At 36.5% G+C, this 24,718-nt stretch overlaps 2 protein-coding genes across 2 annotated transcripts; one reads left to right on the top strand and one right to left on the bottom strand.

Moving 5' to 3' along the window:
• Positions 1–4,013: 4,013 nt before the first annotated feature.
• LOC106091147 (eukaryotic translation initiation factor 1A, X-chromosomal) lies at positions 4,014–23,462 on the bottom strand. Its single transcript, XM_013257581.2, has 3 exons — positions 23,357–23,462; positions 23,027–23,272; positions 4,014–4,819 (listed from the first exon to the last, which is right to left on the bottom strand). Exons 2-3 carry the CDS (start codon positions 23,228–23,230, stop codon positions 4,577–4,579), a joined length of 447 nt encoding a protein of 148 aa, XP_013113035.1. The 5' UTR covers positions 23,231–23,272; positions 23,357–23,462; the 3' UTR covers positions 4,014–4,576.
• Positions 14,409–15,804, top strand: LOC106091139 (lectizyme). The gene has a single exon (XM_013257569.2). The coding sequence runs from the start codon at positions 14,559–14,561 to the stop codon at positions 15,555–15,557; it is 999 nt and encodes a 332-aa protein (XP_013113023.1). The 5' UTR covers positions 14,409–14,558; the 3' UTR covers positions 15,558–15,804.
• Positions 23,463–24,718: the final 1,256 nt, after the last annotated feature.

Raw genomic sequence — 24,718 nt, 5'->3', positions numbered from 1 at the left:
TCCATCCTACTGGATTTCGAGAGAATTGGTTAACAAATGACCATTTTATTGCAATATTACTGCAAATCGGACGAACATATATATGGGAGCTATATATAAATCTGAACCGATTTCGAACAAACTTTATAGATATTGTGAATGTCGTCAAGGGAGGCATTGTACAAAGTTTTGGGAAGATTGGTCTATAAAAGCGCTTGCAATGGCTCCAGGAGTGAAAATCGGGCGATATATATATATATGAGAGCTATATCTAAATCTGGACCGATTTCTACCAAATTCAACAGTAATGTCGAGAGTCAATAGAAAATCCTTCCTACAAAATTTCGAGAGAATAGTTTAACAAATGACCATTTTATTGCATTATTACTGCAAATCGGACGAACATATATATGGGAGCTATATCCAAATCTGAATCGATTTCTATGAAATTCACCTGTAATGTCAGGAGTCATAAGAAAATCCGTCCTGCCAAATGTCGAGAGAATCGATTAACAAATGACCATTTTATTGCATTATTACTGCAAATCGGACGAACATATATATGGGAGCTATATTCAAATCTGAACTGATTTTTTCCAATCTCAATAGGCTTCGTCTCTGGTGTGGTTTCAATATGAAATTTTACAAGGTAATGTATAGCGCAGAAGTAAGCATGTCCGTCTATAACGCTGAATGCCTGGGTTCGAATCCTGGCAGGAGCATCAGAAAATATGTCAGCGGTGGTTATGCCTCCCTAATGCTGGCGACATTTGTGAGGTACTTTGTCATGTAAAAACTCCTCCCCAAAGAGGTGTCGCTCTGCGGCACGCCGTTCGAACTCGGTTATCATTGAGCTTAAAATTGAATCGGACAGCACTTCTTGTTTTGTGAGAAGTTTGCCCCAGTTCCTTATTGGAATGTTCATGAGCAAATTTGCATTAGCAATGTATGGTAGCTAGGCAAATTTACACAAGGTAAAGTCATTAGCCCAGCGGATGGAATTTTCCAATTTCAGAGTTGTATTCAAATCCCACTAGAACGTCAAATGCTTTGTTTGGATTTTAAAGGTTTATCACATTTTGTTTATTTTTTTACATTTTTGTCTCTTTAATTTACAATTTATACGTTTATAATCATAAATCTTTGCAACATCTTTTGCTTTAAATAGCTGGTGTTTGGCTGGAAGCTGCCTTTCCTGCATTTGAACGCTTCTTTTGGTCTTGCTCGAAAAATTGTCTGCCAAAAGAATCTGCACATCGTTCCGGTTCCCGTATCTTTTGCTTATTAAAGGCTATTGCATATAGACATGTATGTCATCGTGGTTTGTTCTCTCAACCCTAAAGATAACATGAGATAAATAGGTCAATTTTGGATTGCAAACCAACTTCAGTTGAGTTGCCAACCGGCAAATTTGTTATAGATATGCCAATTTCTGCATTGAATCGCATACTATTGGGTTGCCCAAAAAGTAATTGCGGATTTTTTAAAAGAAAGTAAATGCATTTTTAATAAAACTTAGAATGAACTTTAATCAAATATACATTTTTTACACATTTTTTCTAAAGCAAGCTAAAAGTAACAGCTGATAACTGACAGAAGAAAGAATGCAATTACAGAGTCACAAGCTGTGAAAAAATATGTCTACGCCGACTATATGTAAAAATCCGCAATTACTTTTTGGGCAACCCAATATTTTGCAATTTACTTAGTAGCTGAACTTTCAAAACATTGATATTGAATGAAACTGATAAAAAGATCCAACTTTAAATTTATAGTTATCACGATTTTATCTTTTGGCAACACAACTATAGTTGAATTGCCATCAGAGATCTATCTGCAGCGGTCGAACGCAACTCATGGCTCAACCCATCATGTTTTCATTTTTGAATGACTCAAACAGAACATTTCTATGTATTGTAAACAACGCTACTTGAATGAACACACAAACAAATGACGTTTAAAGTGGTGGGGTTTTTTGTATGCTACCGCATGTTGCTTATGAGTGGCGTAGATTTTGCTTTTACGCCTGTCGAGTTCATGATTCTGAGTGTAAGTTAAAAAAATGATGAAAAATACAAACCATCGTTAAATTGTCATTAAATCTTATTTTGCATGTACTCGTAAGAGGGTGAAGTAGTGTTACCGTTGTTGTGCAACTAATGTCGAAATTTTCAACCTTTTTAGACTCAAATGACATTTAGTTTAACCTTTTAAAACTGACAACTTTTCTGCGATACTTCCTGCAAAAATGCGACTTTCTTTCAGATTCTCTTGCAAAAGTGCGACTTACAAATTCTAGTAGACCCTGACTACTATTTTTTGAGGAAAAATTTTTTCAACTTTTTATTTAAACGAATTTTTACGCGACCTTTTCAAAAATCTCAATGGTAACCCTGTTTTAAACTATCAACAGAACTACCAAGATAACAATTTTCCAACACCGCAGCATCATCACTATGATTTGATTGAATGCCTGTGGTTTTTGTGCCATTTCGGGTGTTAGCTGTCTGTCTATTGCTCTCATTCTTTGATATATAACAACGCCTTTGAAGAAATGGATATAGGCGAAAGATTTTACACGACGAATCATTCAAGCGAACATCCAAACGTGCAAATGAGTGTCATGACTTTTATTCATATGCCTAATGAGAGTGTGCCGAGGGCGGTTGCAGAGTTGATTTCAGCTTGCGTTATGTGTTGACATCCATTTTTTTTGGGGTATAACGCAAATCAAGAAAATGACAACGCTTGCAGTTTTCTGGTTGCCATCCATAATCGATGCCATAATTTTTGATCGTAAGAGTTATGAAATTAAATCAAAGATTTTTTTTTTTGATAATCTCAAGTTGTTACTAAGGGCAAACGAGGTAAGAAAATCCATGAATATTGGCTTCTTTGCCCATACATATGAGCATAAGAACAGGTGCTCAATACATAATCTAACAAATTGCTGTCACTCATCTCTTCGGCATATATCATTTAATCTAATGTACTTTATTAATACGTTTTTAAGTATTTATTTTTTGATGGAAAAAAATTTTCAAAAGATATTCTTTATCGGCCTTCTATTTCAGTTTTCTTTTATTGCTCTGAAGTATTTCTTTTGGATTACGATTATTTTGTTTTCTAATACAAAAAAAAGCCTTAACAAAAACAATATAAAATAAATTTAAAAAAAACATACGTTTTAGCTGCATAAATGGGTGTGCGTTTGAGGGTGTGTTTGAAAGTGGCGATTAGAGGTACTAAGTTCAAATTTTACCAAGAAATTCCACAAAGAAAAAGGTTGTCACGTGAGTTCCCTGCTATTCAATGTTACGAACAAAACAACCCATAGAATTGCTTCTTGAAAATTTTATGTGGGATTTTCCATTAAAATATGAACTTAGAACTATTGGGTTGCCCAAAAAGTAATTGCAGATTTTTTAAAAGAAAGTAAATGCATTTTTAATAAAGCTTAGAATGAACTTTAATCAAATATACTTTTTTTACACTTTTTTTCTAAAGCAAGCTAAAAGTAACAGCTGATAACGGACAGAAGAAAGAATGCAATTACAGAGTCACAAGCTGTGAAAAAATTTGTCAACGCCGACTATATGAAAAATCCGCAATTACTTTTTGGGCAACCCAATAAGTTGCTTAAATAAAAATTCCAAAAATAAAAGAATATGTATTACCCTGACTATATAGGAAATAAACTTATTGGCTAACTAAATAATAGGCGACTATTTTTTAAAAAACAACATATAAGATTTTTGGTTGTTTCTTTTCTGTTTTTTTTTTCTTTTTTGTGTTATGTAAAGTTTTTATTGAGTTTTTGCCTTTTAGGATAAATTTTATTTAAATATTAATAAAATTCTATAATATTTGAAGAGGCGCATTTTAATACGGTTGTTGATAGCGCTTACTTCCGGTTTCAAATTTTCGGTTGTTATATTTTTTTAAATAATATTTTATATGTTTAATATGCATGTAGGGGGAAGCTTGTGTTTGGTGTTGTTGCTGCCTGTTGTTATTTGAATAATATATATATGTTTGGGGTTTTTATTTTCTGTTTATTTCTAAAAGATTTATTCATTTGTTTTGCATTTGTATAAGTATATGTTTATAGAATTAAATTAATTTAATTTAAAGAGAGTACGTTTGACGTGGTGTCTTCAAATATTTAGTTTTTGTATGCTATTTGATTTTTCCCGTTTTTTTTTTTCAGAGAGCCAAAGTATTTGATTTGTCTTATTCTTGCTTGCAGAAAAGAATAATTGCAATGAATAAATCCTTTGGATGCGCTCTTCTGGCTGTTCTGTTATGTCAGGCTATTTATTGATGACAACTCTGTGGACAACGTATTTTGCTTTTTCAACTTCTTTCTATTCAAATTCTTATACAATACTCCATAAATGTTTAATAATCTGTCTCCCTTCTTTTCTTAAATCTTCCCTTGTCTTTGTTACTTAGAAGGATATTGTTTGGGGGTAAAGGAGGGGGATCTCTCTTTGCGTATGTTTTGTTGCAATTCTCAATTATTCTTTTCTTGTTATATTTTATTTAGCTCTTCTTCTGTTTGATTTATATTCTCTCTCTTCGGTTTAGCTGTTAATCAGATATTGTCCACAGAGTCGGCATCGTCATCTGAACTGATTTCATCACCAAACTCAATGTCCTCATCGAAACCATCCTCAACGAAGGTGACAGTGTCATTAATACGCACTGATTCGGGGAATTCGCCGTAGGTCTTCAAATTTCTGGCTTCATCGGATGTGTACTTGAGAATAACATCGGCTTTTGAGTCTTGATAGTCACGAAGACCAACCAATATGATGTCGCCCTGATTGATCCAGACCTAGAAAAAAGCAAACAATAACGATATACACATTAGAATCTCTTTTAAAAACTCAGAAATCTATAGATGACCATTGGTAAAAAGGGCTTAAAATCAAAAGAAATTTAAAGTTATGTTTAAATCCACGCAATGATCTTCTAGAAGCGATCTTATGTTTTAAACAACTCACTACCCAGAGAACCAAAGGTTCAGAAGTCTGTACGAAAGTCGGAAAATTTATCTGAATTCGGATCCGAAGTCTGTCTGAATTCTTAAAGAAAAATATATGGAGTGGTTGACCCGTAACGCTGAACGCCTGGGTTCGAATCCTGGCGAGACCACCAGAGAAATTTTTCAGCGGTAGTTTTTCCCTCCTAATGCTGGCAACATTTGTGAGGAGCTATGTCATGTAAAAACTTCTCAACCAAGAGGTGTCGCGCTGCAACGAATTCAGATCTGAAGTTTGTCTGAATTCTTAACGAAAAATATATGGAGTGGTTGACCCGTAACGATGAATGCCTGGATTCGAATCCTGGTGAAACCATCATGAACATATTCAGAGGTGGTTTTTCCCTCCTAATGCTGGCAACATTTGTGAGAAACTATGCCATGTAAAAACTTCTCTTCCAAGAGGTGTCAACACGCCGTTCTGATTCGGCTATAAAAAGCAGGCCCCTTATCATTGAGCTTAAACTTGAATCGGACTGCACTCATTGATATGTGAGAAGTTTGCCCCTGTTCCTCAATGGAATGTTCATGGGCAAATTTTGCATTTTTGGTTGACACGGAAATCTGTGTACGTGTTCGTATTTTTTCGTCATGGGAGAGGCATATCCTGGAGTGCATTCTCCGCACGCTTCTGGTCCGTGACGGGATTGAAAAGAACCCCTTACCCTGGTTCTGTTCGGTTTGCCAGAACCGCCTCCATCATCTATCGATGAGGTATAATCGGTGCATGGAGTGGGTACATTTCCGATCTTGCTCTGGCCTCACTTCACTACGGGAGTATAGTCATACTGGATATGTCGCAAGGTGATGTGCGAACATAGCCAGCAGTGAGTCACAAGCGTCGTTGTCGGCGCCTTCTGCGTCCTCGGACTAGGTGCCCCTGTGCCCAATTCAGCCTGGCTGAATAGAAGTTTCTTTAGAAAATCTTCAATTCAGCCTGGCTAAATAGAAGTTTCTTTGGGAAATTTTCAATTCAGCCTGGCTGAATAGAAGTTTCTTTAGAAAATCTTCAATTCAGCCTGGCTGAATAGAAGTTTCTTTAGAAAATCTTCAATTCAGCCTGGCTGAATAGAAGTTTCTTTAGAAAATCTTCAATTCAGCCTGGCTGAATAGAATTTTCTTTAAAAAATCTTCAATTCAGCCTGGCCGAATAGAAGTTTCTTTAAAAAATCTTCAATTCAGCCTGGCTGAATAGAAGTTTTTTGGAAAATCTTCAATTCAGCCTGGCTGAATAAGTTTCTTTAGAAAATCTTCAATTCAGCCTGGCTGAATAAGTTTCTTTAGAAAATCTTCAATTCAGCCTGGCTGAATAGAAGTTTCTTTAGAAAATCCTCAATTCAGCCTGGCAGAATAGAAGTTTCTTTGGAAAATCTTCAATTCAGCCTGGCTGAATAGAAGTTTCTTTAGAAAATCTTCAATTATGCCTGGCTGAATAAGTTTCTTTAGAATGTCTTTGATTCAGCATAGCTAAATAGAGTTCTTAAGAAAAACTTCCAGTCAATAAATTGATTCCCTAAGCTGAATAAGACCCTTTGTTGTAAATTGTTCATTAACATGCAGATGTGTATAATGGATCTAACAACCTTTATCTTTCGTCATCAATACAACAATGAAAAGACCAAAGTCCAAAGTCTTTTGATTTAAAAGCATTTCAAAACAATTTTTTGTTTTTCCCAAAGATTCCCAGCAATTCCCAGCAAATGGTACTGATAACGAGATACGTGATTGCACATGCCTCTCTAGTCACACGACTTAATTGTTTTGAGATATCGATTTTCCCGATGACATGTATGTACATACGTATCTAAAAGAGGCACTCCACTTAAACTTTAAATAACCCAATGCCATCTGTAAATGTTTAAATGTGATCTTAAGCTTTTCTTTTAATTTATGAATAATCATAAAGTGAACTTTGTCTGCCTTCTCATACATTTCTAATCTTGCATACTTAAATTTCTGTTGAATGAGTGATTGCAATCTTATAGAGATATTCATATTCCTTAAGTTTCCTTACACGTCATGTCGTTTTTATAGAGAATTTCATACCTCAGTAGTCATTTCATATTGCTTTGGTAAGTTGGGGATCCTCATATGAAAGTGGCGCCCAGCGAATTTTTATAAAATATTATATCATTTTATTGGCATGTGGCAAGTACGTGTTCGTTCATTCACACTTTTATCATTCATTTATGCGTAAGTCCCACTAAGGAAACTTACTCACACGTAAGCAGTATTTTCTACAGACTTTTTCGACAGTTACTAATGCAATTGATGGGGCTGAAATTATTAAGGTAGGTTTTTTATCTTTGCTCAAAAAGAGACAGCGGACAAAATGTATGGTGTTTTTAATGTTTAAGATAAGCAGTTCCAATTTTTCAATGATTGATTCTTTGGCTATCAATAAACACTTTTTATTTAAACACTTTTAAATTCGTTAAAATTTGAATACCGTAGATAATTTCATAACATTGTGATTTTTATAAGAACTTTTTTTCATTTATGTTGATTATTTTAAAATTAGGTGACTTTTATAATTTTTTTTTATCACAAAATCCCAATATCGATATTATCGCAAAACACCAAGGTGCGCAGTATTTATAATTATTAATTTTATTTTATAATTTTGTGATTCATACGCATTCAAATTGACAAAGCATCATTAGATTTTCAGATTATACACAGATTACTATCTGCATCGGCGGTGCCGAGATTCGCTTTGCCTTACAGAGAGGAATATTGGGACCGATTTTCACAGGTAATCTCTTATGCAACGACCATGTTCGACAATTGAAGGTTAGACTAGGGAGAGCTAACCATCTGTTTAGGCTGATATGCTCCAGCATTCACTAATATAAAGTTGTGCCACTTGCGAAAAGTGGATAGGCCCCATGAACATCATTAAGATTGTCAAAAGCTGGCTATTGTGAATGTTAACAAATGTAGCATATTGCACTTCCATGTATTATTTTTTCTTTTTATTTCACATCTATTTAAAATATTGTATATTTTATTAATTCAATTTGAATGTGAACAAACGCACATTGGAAACAAGAAAGAAAAACGTAAATAGTAGTAATAAGTTGAACAAGCTTAATGATGAAAATTCAAAAAACCTTTTCGTAACCTTTTTAAGTGAATCCTGGATATGCTCTAAGAAAAACCACATAGATACAGCTATTAGTACCTGTAAGTCTCTTGTGATCGAAATTGAAAGTAATTATTAATAATTACTTCCGGACTCTCCTTTCGAATGGTGGGAAGATTCATTGCATTTTCCCGTTTCCATCAGAATTTTTCGATTAAAGGCTGGTGAAATATTCGTTTTTCACAGTTGACAACACATATTTTTCATGGTTACTTTTTTGAAATACTACAAAAATCTCAATGAAAACATGTTACCTTTAAGAAAGTGTTTTCATAAGTAATGAGGGAATGTCCTACTAAATGCAGTAGGACAGCAAGTTTTTTTGCTTCAAAATCTAGTATTTAAAAAAAGTAATCACGAAAAAATTTTGCGAAAAACGAACTTAGTACCAGCCATAACTTGGCATCAAGGATGACGATAACTCATGCATGTGACGGTCTGCATGACTACTGGGATAGTATGGTGTTTAATACTTTTACGCCAACGATGTCCAAAAAATATAATATCACTGTATATTTGTGAAATTCTTTAATCATTTGGACTGGATTGAATGATAAGTGTTTTCCAAAAATTATGTAAGAAAATTGAAATACTTCTTTATACCTTCCAAACGTTTAAAAATCGTTGTTTTTAAAAGTAAAACAACGCAACCGTAAAAGGCTAGTCTTCAATGATCTACACCCACTACAAAAGGAAGGATTTTGCAGCTGATATTTCGATATGGAATTGATGCTTCGCCGATACCAAGATAAAATTAATGCATGTAAGTGCAGTTTCCCAACAAAAATTCGAGTGCACTATCGCTAAAATCAGTGTTTTGTGCAAATCTGATTTTGAGTATGCAACATGACATAATTACCAGGTAGTGTACCGTAGACAGCTGAGTAAAATTTTTTCTCGTTGAGTGCTCTACCTGTCAACGAGTTTTGGTTGTGTGTGTGTATTATAGATATGAACCATAACACATCCAAACAACGAAAAATGGCGCGAACTAGTAACATACCCAAAATCAGAGTTGCAATAATCACTGATATTGAGTGGTCTAATGAGAACAAGTTATTGTTCAATTTTGCAGAACAAAATATTGGTCTTTTTGATAGCCATATCGAAATAAAGATCGATCTGAATCACATACGACACGGATGGAAGCCTAACATAAGTCACTGTGTAAAATTTGAGTGCAATCGGATTGTAAATGTTCCTTTTATAGGGCGAATATTTTAAATCCAGAGATCGGTCTTTACGGCAGCTATATCCAAATCTGAACCGATCTGGGTTAAATTGAAGAAGGATGTCGAAGACGCTAACACAACTCACTGTCCCAATTTTCGGTGGAATCGGACAATAAATGCGCTTTTTATGGGCCCAAAACCTTAAATCGAAAGATCGGTCTATATGGCAGCTATAACCAAATGTGAACCGATCTGGGCCAAAATGCAGAAAATTGTTGAAGACCCTTACACAACTCACTGTCCCAAATTTCGGCGAAATCGGACAATAAATGCGCTTTAATGAGAACAAAACCTTATATCGAGAGATCGGTCTATATGGCAGCTATATCCAAATCTGGACGGATATGTGCCATATTGCACAAAGATGTCGAAGGCCAAACAGAACTCACTGTCCCAAATTTTGGCAAAATCGGACAAGAAATGCGCCTTTTATGGACCCAAGACCTTAAATCGAGAGATCTAAATCTGAACCGATCTGGGCCAAATTGAAGATGGATATCGAGTGGCCTAACACAACTCACTGTCCCAAACTTCAGCAAAATCGGATAATAAATGTGGCTTTTATGGGCTTAAGACCCTAAATCGACGGACTGGTCTATATGGGGGCTATATCAAGATATAGTCCGATTTTGCCCATCTTCGAACTTCACTGCCTATGGACAAAAAAAATGAATCTATGCAAAGTTTCAGCTCAATATCTCAATTTTTAAAGATTGTAGCGTGATTTCAAATTTTCTGGGGGTTTACAATTATTTAATTACCATCGTAATATGAGGCTCAACTAAATGTATTTGGGAGTTGAATATTAATATGATATCCAAGTGTGGGACCATGTATTTGGGGCATCGCCCCTTCCCCAAAAGTACAAATTTACCGACCAAATGAAAGGTATTTGAGATTAGAAAACGAATATGGGTACGTCTCATTCCATAAACTTCCCTTTTGAGCCCCTGGAAGCAGCAATTTTTGTCCAATTTGGCTGAAATTTTGCACGTGGTGTTCTTTTACGACTTTCAACAACTGTGTCAAGTAAGGTCCAAATCGGTCTATAACCTGATATAGCTCCCATGTAAAAAGGTCTCTCGATAATCCTTGTTCGATTCATAGAAGCCTAAATTTTTGCTGGTTTGACAGAAGTTTAGTATGTAAGATAAAACTATGCCACACATTTAATTTATTTTGTATAAATTTTTAGCAGAATCCATGGGGGTGGGTTCCCAAGGTTTGGCCCGGCCGAACTTAGCACGCTTTTACTTGTTTATTATTATTTTTTTCATTCATATAGCCAATTTTAGTCACAAAACGAAAAGTAATTTAGTCAATACATAACTGTAAGAGTTCACCAAACTTTTGTATTGATTTGTTTGTTGTAGGAATAAAATGTGTGCTTGCAGTTTTATTAATAATCTTTTTAAATGAAGCTATAGCCCTTCCTGTTTGCCTGCCTCAGTGAATAACCTTATTATGGCTAAATATTTATCTATAAATAAATAAATCAAAAAATGAATATAACAGCTATTAACACCACTTGTGAAAAAATAAATCATAGAGGATCAGTTTTATAAATTGCTTTAGATATGATAGTCAAATGCACTATAGGCTATAAATATTTTTAGCAAAAAGTCGCAAGTTAATTAGGACTCATAAGCTTACATTTTATAATGAATGAAATCAGTATTTTATATCCCCTGATAAGTCTTAAAGGAGCTTTAATTTTTAAAAATAAAATATTTAAATAAGAGTGAACAGTGTCTACAGTCCAGAAAAAAGTTTTTATATCATTATATCATGCTTGTATGAAGCTATCTGTTTGAAATTTTACACATCTACCAATTATTGATGTAGATCGTTGGGAATAGTTTCTGTGTAAAATGATACATCGATTTTATGTCTTCAGCTCTTAGAAACCTTAATTTTGTCCGACTTGATTGAAATTAGTTATGCCTAGTACCTTTATGGTTATTAAACACCCACATGATAAACCCCCTATATAGGTCTATAAATACAGGGTGATTTTTGAGCTATTATCCTTTGGGCAACACTGATTTTAACAGCTCTGCACGTTTCGTTGTTGTTGTTGTAACCACATTTTCATGTGGAGGTGGCGATCCTCGCCAATCTCCTGTAGGTGAACAAGCTCGTTCCGGTCCAAAGCACCGATCGCAGCGGGAAAAGAGTGGGCATTGGTTATTTAAAGGCGTCAATGTATTTGTGCCAGAGCCGGTGCCAGATTCTAAGAATCTCCGTGCGATACCGCTGATTCACCGCGCGATACCGGTGATTATCCGCGACGGCCGTTGCAGTTACTCCGTATGGAGCTCTATCCGCAACCTGTGGACGCAGCTTAGCTTCTCGTGATCGGACCTCAAAGTTCCAGCTTGTGTGGTACACACGAAACGTGCCAAGACACGTTTCGTGTTTTGTTTCACTGTCAAACATCTTCAGTTTGGTCCAAAATCACAGATAATCAACACCGCTAAAGGTTTTATCACCAGAGTACTCCGCGTCAGTGACGAACAATTCCCTCAAGACAATTTCAAAACAAAAACCAAAATATTAAAAACCAATAGTTTTTCACCCAAATTAATTAATAAACTTTTCGACGAAATAAAACGCAAACTAAACATCACATGTGGTAACCCTACAACAAATGCAGAAACCAAACGATATTGTAGCTTCAAATACATCCCTGGATTAACAGATAACAAAAGCTTAAGAGTTTTAATGAACAAAACAAACAACATAAGATATGCAATATGCAGAGCGAATCAAACAAACAACAAAATATTCTCCAACATCAACACTCCAATCGACAAACAACAACAAAGCAATGTTGTTTGAGAAATTGAATGTAAGGGAACTGACAAACAAAGCTGTGACTTAGAATATGTAGGAAGAACAAAACGAACGCTGCAAACAAGAATGAGAGAACACAGAGCTGACATTGAAAAAAGGAAGAAAACAGTATGGCGCAACATATTTTGAAAAGTGGACATAGGGCAGACTTAGAAAATGTCAAAATATTAGATAAAGAAGACAAAAAGAGAAAGAGATACACTTTAGAAAGCTTAAGAATACAACAACAAAAATAGACAATATTAATATAAGTTCCCGTGTTGCAATATAAAGATGTGTGATATTAAAATTTAAGTTGTCTCCAATATAATTAATGTCGTGTTGTTAATAAATGTGCTATTGACGAAAAAATGCATGTGAATATATCCTAATTTATTGTAAGTTAATTATATTTTCATGAAGATTTGAAGATGTCAACAAAAATTGACAAAACGTTGGGACAAATGAAATATAAATGAATTTTTATTTACGGAACTTTGGTCTAAAGAGCTTAAGATAAAATTTTATGAGAAGTTTTATTTAACGGTCCAGATTTAAATATAGCTCCAATGTATATATTTTATCCGATATGGACTTTTAAGGCAGTAAAAGCCACACCTCTACAATATAGAGCGTGAGATATTCTATTTGACGTCCCATTATGTGTCATCAAAATTGGCGATACGATATGGCCTTTTAAGGATGGGACCATCTAAATTTGATGTCCTATCGTAGGATAATCTTGCAAGGTTCTATTTGATATTTCAATAGATATCTAAATTAAAGTCTGACTAGAGATAAGTTCTGCATGTAAAAGTACTATGTACACCAGGTTTATAGTATTATATAGTCATTCATATGATACCTTTGCGTCTATTGGTACGAATTATTGGGTTGCCCAAAAGTAATTGCGAATTTTTCATATAGTCGGCGTTGACAAATTTTTTCACAGCTTGTGACTCTGTAATTGCATTCTTCTGTCAGTTATCAGCTGTTACTTTTAGCTTCCTTTAGAAAAAAAAGGTGTAAAAAAAGTATATTTGATTAAAGTTCATTCCAAGTCTTATTAAAAAGGCATTTGCTTTCTTTTAAAAAATCCGCAATTACTTTTTGGGCAACCCAATAGTTGGCCCCCTCTCAAATGTTTGCCTTTTCCAATTTTGTTGTTGTTTATTTTTGCTCTATTCCAGACACAAACCGGTATAGCCTCCACTCTCAGCCCTTAAGTGAGTTATAAAAAAGTTCTTAAGTGTTTGTGGGAAATTTCAAACAGTTAGCTTAATTTGTTTAGAAGCTGGAGTGGAGTGTTTTCAAGAGCCCGACGCTAGGAATTCGCTAAAAAGGGGCTTACAACAAAAATGTGTGGCGATAGGGACAACTTCAAGGGCCATTATTATTACATGCTAGATCCATGGCTAGTTTATGTAATTGTGCGCCATTCAAAAAACACATTCCTTTGATAATAAAACAATTGAAACGTGTGACATGGAGCACATTAAAACAAACAAAATCTATCTACAAACCTCCACATAACTATCGGTAAAAAAAAGCAGGTGCTATTGTGGGAATCTTTAAAATTTAAGATAACAACAAAAACAAAATAATATTTTAGCAAAGAATGTGAAGATAAGGTATTATCGTACGTATGGCTCGTCTGTCTGTCGATACGAATGACGAGTCAGAGTCGCCTTGTGCAAAACGGTTCTTCCCAAAATGAAAACATAAATTGTTAATTATCAATTATAACTAAATATGGGCAAGAGTTTTCGGAGGGCATTAAGAGGTGTGATGCACACCGACACTTTTTTTTTTTTTTTTGTTGGTGTTGGTCTAGTTAGTTAGCAATCTCTTGACTCATGTAAAAGGCATTTAAAATTTCACATTTTGCCTATTAAATCACTCCAAATGACCAAACGGCGGCGTCTATCTCCATATACTCTCTTGGGGGTGTTGCGAGAGTAGAATAGAGCAAATCTGATTACTTTATAAAGAAAACGACAACAACAATAAGGTGTGTAATTGCCTCCCCTGGTTAAGTGATAAGAAATCGTGGTTTTTGGCCTCTAGATCGGCTTTCTTCGGCCTTAATGGTTGGCGCACGCAATATTTTAGCAAGAATTTCGCACAATTTTGTTATAAATAAGGCAGTTTGCCATAGACGTTAAATTAATATAACATTGAAAAGCAAATATTAAGACAACGCTAACGCGGTAACACATAACGGCGGCTCTTCATACTTTTATGAATCAAGTAATCAGAAATTTTCAAAACGGATTTTTTAACGTGTTCGGCGTGTTTAAACGTCATCGAAGAAGATATAATGACAGCCAGTGGCAGATATTTATATATGCTGTTAATAACAACATTATTACCAATGGTGGTCATAGCTAGTAATACACATATGCTGCCAGCAGCTCGCAAGAGCGGCGGCTGTTTGCGTAGTTTATCTACATCATCAGCAGCATTGTCCTCAAGCTCATCGAACGCAATGCAGGGATTTATGGAAAATCGCATCTCCACGCTGGCTTCACAAAATGTTTGGACAAAAAAGTTCCTGGCAAAGCGCGAAGCGGAACCTCATTCAGCACCCTCTGTGGTATCCATACAATTGATGACTCCCGACGAGGGTTTGGTGCATTACTGTGCGGGCACCATCATAAATGAACATTGGATATTAACTGCTGCCCATTGCCTAACAAATCCCCAGATGGTGGCCAATTCGGTAATAGTGGCCGGTTGTCATGACATTCATTCAAGCGATGAAAGCCACAATGTACAACTACGCCACATTGACTACTTTGTAAGCCATGACCTATATTTGGGCGGTGCCAATCCCTATGACATCGCCTTGATCTACACCAAAGAACCATTGATCTTTGACAAATTTGTGCAACCAGCAAATTTGCCCGAACAAGATGCAATGCCCGATGGCTATGGCACCCTCTATGGCTGGGGCAATGTCTCAATGACCATAGTGCCCAAATATCCCCATAAACTGCAGCAAGCCAATATGCCTATACTGGACTTGGAGTTGTGTGAACAAGTGTTGGCCTCTTCGGGCATGCAGCTGCATGAAACAAATCTTTGCACAGGCCCCCTAACAGGAGGTGTGAGCATATGCACCGCCGATTCAGGTGGCCCACTAATGCAAGACGAGCCCACTGATATGTATGGAGAAAACGCACATACCATCATCGGTATAGTGTCATGGGGTAAAATGCCCTGCGGCCAAAGGAATGCCCCCTCGGTGTTTGTGCGGGTTTCGGCCTTTTCAAATTGGATACAACAAGTCATCAGCACAGCTACACAATTTGAGTGAAGGAAGAAAGCAAGCAAACAAAAAGCAAGCAAGAAAGCAGAATCAAAAGGAATGTTCCTCTCTAAACAAAGACTTTGAAAAGATGAAACTCGAATTGTGTTAGTTAAGATAAGCCAAGCCACAACAAATCAATTTATTTATTTTATATTATAATATATACATACCTAAGACGAATCTCATAGTCTTAAGTTAATAAAAATTGTATTAAGGCCTTAAAACAAAACAATATAAAAAAAATCTCAAAGTATTCACAAATTTCTTAGAAATAAAAAGTATTTTTATATGTACCTAACCTATTGTACACAAAGAACAACAATTCGTTTTTTTTCTTCTTATCTAGCTAGGAGGGTGGTGGGCAAACATTTATGGTGAAATTTCTTCCAGACATTACTCATTCGAGTGATCACAACTCCGGTTAATACCGAATCGCAAATTGGAAAAATCAACCCAACACAGTCCAAAGTTCAACCAAAGACATGATTTGGAGTTTCTTTTTATCAGCGAATTCTTGAACATATCAAACATGAAATTGATCTGTACTTCGATAATAGTGACAATTGAAGGTTAAGATTTTATTTTCAAGCTGTTGTTTGTTGTTTTTGTTTGTTGTTACCAGGAAGAAAAGTTTGCTAGTCTTGTGGCTGATAAAGTTTAATGGCATAAATTGCTTTGGCAAAAAAAAAAGAAAAAATAAGCATGACTGTGCAGGCTATTGGCCAGAGCATTAAACAAACGTTGACCATACCAAGATTTTATCTTGAAGTTGAAGGGGTGTTTATCAACTTTAATTAGAACAAAAGATTAAAATCTACAAAATGTTAGGGTAGGATTTAATGGCGTTGTAGACCTCACATTTTTATCACATGATTCTACAAGAGTAGTAAAACCGAAATGGTCACACTTGTTCAATTTTTGATGAAATACCAATAAATTGATTGTCATTTTGAAAATATGGCATTTTAATAACACAATTGATAACTGGAATAAATCAAAGTTGGGCTTGGTCAAATGACAAGCCCATGACATGTATTGTAAAGGCAAAAACTAAACAAAATCAGAAAAACCCAATAAACTACTAAATACTTACGGTTAACACTTGAATTATTTCAAATAGTAATCGTTTTGCATGTGAGTGGTAACTGCTATCAAGAAGAAACAGAAAGCAACTGACTGGACATTAGCTAATCATTGTGTAATATTTTTGCTTTGTTATGTGTAAAGATTACTACAGCTAACAAATGGCAATTTGGGAATTTATTGAAGTTGAACAGGACCTGCTCCGCTGCGCATTCTTTTACTCTATGTGGAACAAAATTATCCTTTAAATATTTATTTTCGACAATTAAAGAGCTTTTTGTGAAATACCATGCTACGTAAATAGTATTTGTATGTATATCGCTTGGCTAACAGTTAAACAATTTTGGTGGGTTTAGATTGTGGCGCTTGGTGGGTTTAGGGGGTGGTGTGGACCCCCAGAAACGTGGTCCCGAAAGTGGGTATGAATTTCGTAATCTACTCCCAAATACCTTTCATTTGAGTCCTATATTGCCTTGACCCATAAATATGTATGTCCGATCTATGGTTGTTTTCGGAGTGAGTTGGTCCCAAGATACTTGGCCCTGAAAAAATATCCGCATCGTGCTCAAATACCTTTCTATTGGTCTGCAAATTTGTACTCTGGGTAAAGGTGCAGTGTCCCAAATACATGGATATCAAATTCGTATTCTGCTCCCAAATACCTTTACTTGAGCTCCATATTACGATGGTCAATAAATAATTGCTGTTTGTGGGGTGTTTTTGGGAAGGGGTAGACCCCCAGAAAATTTGTCTCGAAAATGGGTATCAGTTTCGGGCTCTACTCCCCAATACTTTTCATTTGAGCCCCACATTGACCTGGTCGGTAAATATGCCCGTTTTAGGTGTGTTTTGGGGAGTGGGGTTGTCCTTCAAACACTTAGCTCTGAAAATAAATCAGCATCATGCTCTACTCTCAATATAATATATTTGAATCCCATATTGCCATCAAAGTTGGATATCAAATTCGTTTTCTAATCTCATTTAAACCCCATATTGCAAAAGTCAGCAAATATGTCCGCTTTGTGGAGAGCTCCACTCTCTTTAAAACCCAAATTGCCATAGTGAGCTAATACATCCTATTTGGGGGTTGTTATGGGGTGGGACGTCCCCTAGACAGTTGGTATCAGATTCGAATGTTGATATCAGATTTGTGGTCTACTCCAAAACAACTTTCATTTGCGCCTTATATTTGCATAGTCGGCAACATGTCCGGTTTGGGGGGTGTTCTGGGGGATGGGGAGGCCTTTCAGTGACTTTCTCTGAAAATATATATCATTCTACTCTAAAATACCTGTTATTGGAGCCCCATATTGGAATGGTCAGTAAATACTTTATATTAGGATGATGTTATGGGGTGGGTTGGCTCCATAGAAACCTTTTCCCGAATATTGATATCAGATTGGTGGGATACTTCCAAAGACCTTTCATTTGTGCCCCATATTGCTATGCTCGTAAATTTGTGCTCTTTGGGAGGTGTTTTTGGGGAGCGACCCACCAAACACTTGGTCGCACATTTTGATATCAGATTCGAATTCTACTCGTAAATACCTTTCAGTTGAATCCCATATTGCCATGGTCGGTGTAAATATGTCCGATTTAGGAGTGGCCCCCAAACACTTGGTCCCAAATTTGGGTATCAGATTCGTATTTTACTTTTAAATACTTTTCATTTGAGTCCCATATTGTCGTGATTGGTGTATATATATATATTGGGTAGGTTTTGGGGTGGGGCGTCCCCCTAGATACCCCATCCGAAATTTCGATACCAAATTTTTGTGTTTAGGTTACTATAAAAGAGCACACAAAATATCGCTTAAATCGCACCAAAAATCTCCGAGATCTGGAGTTTCTTAAAATAAGGGTAAGGGGGAGGATCCAGGTTTTAAGCGAAAAACATTATTCGAGTGACTGATTCTTAACTCGGCGGGCAATACATTTCAACACCTGGTCACACGAATACAGAATGATCTTTCGAAAATAGACCTAAATAAACGGGGCAACTTTATCTGAGTACTCCTACTCAAACGAGAATAATTGAAGTATCTACGCAGTGTTACCGGTATTCCACTTTATTAATTTATTTAATTTTATTATTTTTTATTAAATGAAAATTGCGATAATCAGAGCCAAAAAGAAAAAAACATCAGAAATGTATGAAAGAAAAATTAAAAAAAGAAGACATCAAAGTTTTTTTTCGATATGCATCATTCTTATAATTGAATACACACAAGAAGTTGAGAAGTAAATTAATTGACGTGCCAATCTTATAGACAACATCCAATCCATATGGGGTAGAGTTATTTGATTAACTCGAACAGATTGAGAAAATGAAAAGGTATTCACTAGGAATAGTGGATTACGACATTTTGTAATCCAATGACAGCCTGTTGAGCATACCGGATTGACCCGATGGGGTCCCTCATAGGCAAGGGCTGCCGCCTCAGTGTACATCACACTGCTACAACGGGATTTATAGATTTTGTACAACATAATCGGATTTCTACATATAACGAAATTATTGAAGGAACAACCAAGAAAGCTTCTAATAAACGGGGAAATATGATCGAATAACCTGCAAGAAAATATGTAACGTTCTTCGCTATTTAAAGCAAGTCTAATCTTCAATATGTTACTTGCAGTTGCACCAGAATATACCTCAAGACAGTACAGTAAATGGGATATTATAAGAGCATAGACCAATCGTTGCTTAATATATTGAGGTAATACTAAATCTGTGCTATAAAGCTGGCGCCAGCCAATAGTATCCTTTGCCACAACATTTTTCAATGTGTAAATCGAATGACAAATTAGCATCCAAAAGTATACCCAAGCATTGAATATTGTAGACAAATCCAATTCATCCCCGTTATATACCAGCCTCAAATTTGGAATATTACATGTCCGAAGAAAAGAGCCTTAGTCTTTGCGGCATTCACAGGAGACGATTCGCAGACATCCAGGGAAGGCAAGGCTAAATCATTCTTCGATTGAGAAAAGTTCAAAGAGCGACGGTTACCAATAAACACCATCTGAACATCGTCCGCATACTCAAAAAGGTTGTTTAAAACCAAATAAAAATATAGAAGAGGACCGAGTACAGTTTCCTGAAGAACTCCACTTTTAACCGGCAGTGTAGATGAAGTTGTATCATCTATCTGAACAAATTGCTTTCTATCAACCAAATAGGAAAACAAAAGTTTACAAACGCTTTTACTAAGACCGTAAACAGTGGACAGCTTTTTATTCAAGACGAAGTAATCCACTCTATCGAAGGCCTTCTCTATATCAAAGGAGAGTAAAATACACAAATTGTGATTCACCACGCAGTTCCGAATATGGTCGGTAAAACCTAAAAGCAACATTGATGTCCCTCTACCCTTCCTGAACCCGCATTGACAATTATGTTACAGCGTACTGCGATCAATGTATCTTTGTTATTTTTTTAGTTTTAGCCGTGATTTTCTCATGAGACGTGATTAATGTCGCTTACGCTTGCGAAAGAACGGTTTTATTTCAATAACGGCCACACACGATCACGTGATTTGATATGGACTTACTCACGAATTACGTGACTCATGCGTAATTCACGCGTTACACGAAAACTCACGGCTAACGTGCACACCTCTATTCCAGACCCTTAAGTTGGTTTAAGTCTGGTGTTGTGTCCCCAACTAAGGAGTCGGCTTTCATAGCTAACAGACTCCGGCATCGCTACCTCCCATTTGCATGTGATCCTCAATCTCCTATATGTTAGCAAGCTCGTTCCGATACATAAGACCAATCGCCGGGGGAACATGGTGGCCATGGTTTATTTAAAGGCGCCAATAACACGCCTTGTCATATCGAGCATCATAGGCACTCCGTATTAATGCATGAGCCGGTGCCGCCCGGCCTCTCACTGAGGCTCTCCGCTCGATACCACTGAATGTCCGCGACTGTAATTGCAGCTACTCCGTATGGAGCATTCCACTATTCGCAACATGCGAATGCGAACGGTAGCTCGCAGCTAAGCTTCTAGTGATAAAAATGAACACCACACAGATCGGAGCTCAAAGTTCCGCCCTATGTGGTGATCATAGTTATTCTTTGCTCCTGTAGAGCCAGTAGACTTACCTCGAATTCAGTCCCCATTTCAAGCCAACTGCCCCTCCACGTTGTGTCCAACATCTGTCAGCCTTCTCAGTATGCCCCTGAATATAACACTTCTAGTACAGTTTCCTGCCCACGATCACTTCTAAGTATTTGACCTTGTCAGATACCAATTTTGATAACTTTCGTCTTCATGATGAGCAGGCAGATTCTAGTATTCTCTTTGTCAACATTCAGATTCCTCTGTATAGCAAATGGGTTCAAATCCCCCTCAGTCAGGATCCCTAATAGGTTATTTATGGTGGTCACCCATGGGAGTGAGGGTAAAATGCTCTCCTATGTCATGCCCTGTGCATTTTCTCCCTCATCTCTATGCCATGGGACCAACAATTTATCCATCTATTCCTTAAAATATGGTATAACCAGTCTCTAACGATCCATTTCACCTAAGAGTGGAATCAGTGTGTCGGTCCTCTAATTTGTAAAACCCATTTCGATGTCAATGCATACGTTTTGGCATGCTACTCTTTATCATGCTATCCACTCTACGCTCCATGGCTTTGAGTAGGTTTTTTAGCCGTGTACATCTCATAGTTTGGCTTGCCGGGCTTGGATATAAACATCACCCTGGAGTATACGCACCTCCCATGAAGCTTATAGCGACCTGGTGGGCCGCCAGGTAGTCCGCATTCTTAGGTAGTAACGCCGGATCAGGTTGTTGTTGTTGTAGCAGTGTGTTCCACACTGAGGCGGCAGCTCTTGCCGATGAAGGACTTCATCGTGTCAATCCGGTACGTACAACCGGCTGCCAGGTCTTAGTGATTGGAAGCTCTTTAAGACTTCCTATACCATAAAATCTGTATTGATATTGATGGTGTCTCTGTGAGTCCCGCTGCTTTTTTCTCTTTTATCAGAAGCCTTACATGCGCTCCGTTCTCTGCTCTTACTCGCATGTCGTCTACGAATATCCTCCGTCATCCAGGGGTTTATTTAGGCTGAATTCCTTTCTCGAAAACACGAAGAGTACAACTATCTTCGAAAGACCCTACTATTACTACTACTAATATACTACAATATTACAGTGGAAATCCTGTTGACATTGTCATCATCTTTTCTGCTTGGGCAAAACAAAGCATTTTGCCCAAGTCTTCCACTGAATTGTCTTCCGGATATTCAGTTGGTTTGGTCCACCTGGTTGCGAAAGCTGATCGAATACGGAGCTGGTCGTACTATTATAAAACTAATGTGGCATAGCAAGGTCAAAGACGAATCCGATAAGCTTTCAAAATAGGGTGAAAACTGGGCAAAATGCGCAACAAGACTCAGGTGAAGACTTAGACAAGATACTTTAGATAGGTATCGCCTGTCAAAGTTTTTGAGGAGACCTACTAGATGGAAATCCAATGCCTGTACCTCTGTAGATCAGGATATGAACAAAGTAAGTGCTCCATAGTCTTGTATTCATCCTTATGAAGACAACTTCTGCAACAATTAGTTAACTAATGAAACACTCCATCTATATGTATCTGTACCTATGGTAACTGAAAAGAAAATGCAACCTACAAATTTTTCAAAGTAAAAAAACTCACGAGCTGCATTGTTTTCCACCGTCATTACATGATGTATTGGCAAGTAAACAGAACAACTCTAAAGAGAATTTGAAAATTACAGTCGCATAGAATTGACAAAAAAAGGTACAGTGAAGACATGTACCCTTAAAAGATTCGATATAATTTATGACAAACTTATGACGTTCTATTAAAAAAATAACAATTTACTGCGTATTTTCTAAACGTAGCACTAGTCATATAAATAATAACCCTTTTCTTTCTATCCAACCACACTCTAGTTTTGAAGATCATGCATAAGTTATCCTAGTAAATAGGGTGAATAACCACAAATGGCTTTTATTGTTTTGTCATTTATCTAAACCTAGCGCAATTCTTGGTTAAAAAAATATATCATACATTCCCTTTTGCGAAACGTTTTTAAACATTTTCATGTTTGGCTAAAGCTATATTTACCTGAGGGAAGAAAGTGAAAGATGCTACCATGACTGTTTATTGCCCCTCTTGACATTTTTTTTTGCATTCCGCAAACAACCTCCAACACACAAACATCCCCATATAGACCCCCCATATACACACTCATTTAAATACTCTGCTGCTGCTGCTGCCCAATACACACACACACTTCAATACAATATCATGATAATACAAAACGAAATATTCGCAAAAATGAATTTCTTTTGTTCATTTACCCCTTACATTAAAAAAAATAAATAGAATTATTGAGAAAAATACCTTCTTTCTGAGTTTCCCCCGAATGTGACACAGACGTTTCACGCCATCAAAACACATTGCCTCCAAACGACCATTCCCCAACATTTTTGTAACTTGGGCATATTCCTGCTGGTCTTCTTTGAAAATCAATTCACGTTTCTCGAATTCATTTTCGTTCTTTCCACGACGACGATTTTTACCACCTTTTCCTTTATTTTTGGGCATGATTTACAAGAGTTTCTGTTGTTATTTGTGCCTCAAAGGATTCTAGATACGTTTGTTTAATGAAAAACAAAATATTATGTATGATAAATTAATTTGTTCATGTAAAATTTATTAAGAAATACTTACGAAAATTGCTTGGTGAACTTATTTGTTCAGATTTTTGACAGAAAAGGCAGCATAAGCTCAAAGTCGAATATTATTTGTCGACGGCGTATTGGCCGCTCCAAGGCAAGCAGTTAAGTAAACAAGGGATTTTCATACCTCGGCGAAATTTTCGTTACTATAAAAAATGCTTTAACTCATCTTAAACGAAATTTTCGTTACCGACTCTACTCTACATAACTATTTTTCAGTGGCGACATAAATTTAAATTTTATGGCTGCAACCGAAAACTTTGCTAGAGTTGCATACTTAGCTTTACTAGTGGTGTGATCAGAAAATTTCGTTTGCAGCACGCAGCTCAAATGAAATTCTCTTTGCGTAAGAAAGTGACACAATAGGCATGGTGAATTTTTTCTTGCAACTACGAATGAAAGTGTGTTTTAATAGCTCCATGCAAGATGCAATAAATTTATCTGCAAATAAAAACGATTAATTACAGCACATATGTATTTTATTAGCCAAAAATGATTAAAAATTATAAATCGATATGTGTCACATATTGTACTCTACACAACTATTTTTCAGTGGGAACATAAATGTTATGGCTGCAACCAAAAATTTTGCTAGAGGTGCATACTCAGCTTTACTAGTTGTGTGATCAGAGGATGAAAGTTGAACTGGTGATGAACAAAGCTAACTGGTTAAAGACGGGACAAGTGCCCAAACGATAAAGACTTGACAAGTGCCCAAACGATATAAAAGTGACAAATACGAATATGGATAAATATAAAAGTGTAAACCAACAGAAACAACAGTGAAAATGGAAGCCAACAAAAAGGTGAGCAGCTATCTTTACAGATTCTTCAATAGGGACTATAGTTCTTAAAAGTATTACAGGGCTTTAAGTTTCTGTAAATTTCAAAATTTGAAACACGTTTTTTTATTCGTTATAAGTATGTTCTCGTGTTACTAAATTACACAAACTTGCTAAAACTAAATTAATGGAATTCATTTGCGAACTTTGCCTGCAAAAGAAATGTAAACTACACTACAAACATAGCCCGCGCCAATCCGCCATATTGCCATCAAGCTGATCGTCGTTTTGCCAACACACGCAAACAAATTTAGGAGCGAACAGCTATTAATAACCACTTGTTTAAATCCGCCTTGGAGAACATTCATGCAGATGCGGTGAATAGCTACAGGGTGAATGTGGTCCTTGGAGAACGAACGCCACCCATTGCGCCTGAAGAAATTGACCGTCCCCAGCAAGCCAGATTAGTTCTGGCTCAATAACGATCCGGCTGATGCCGCCGCCTCAATTCCTACAGAGCAAGGATTGATGCCAACGTGCAGGATGTGTGTCCCGATTGTGACCAGGGACTA

Source organism: Stomoxys calcitrans, chromosome 2 (genome assembly GCF_963082655.1).
Source record: "Stomoxys calcitrans chromosome 2, idStoCalc2.1, whole genome shotgun sequence".
NCBI lineage: Eukaryota > Metazoa > Arthropoda > Insecta > Diptera > Muscidae > Stomoxys > Stomoxys calcitrans.
This window is presented reverse-complemented; position numbering and strand designations above follow the sequence as displayed.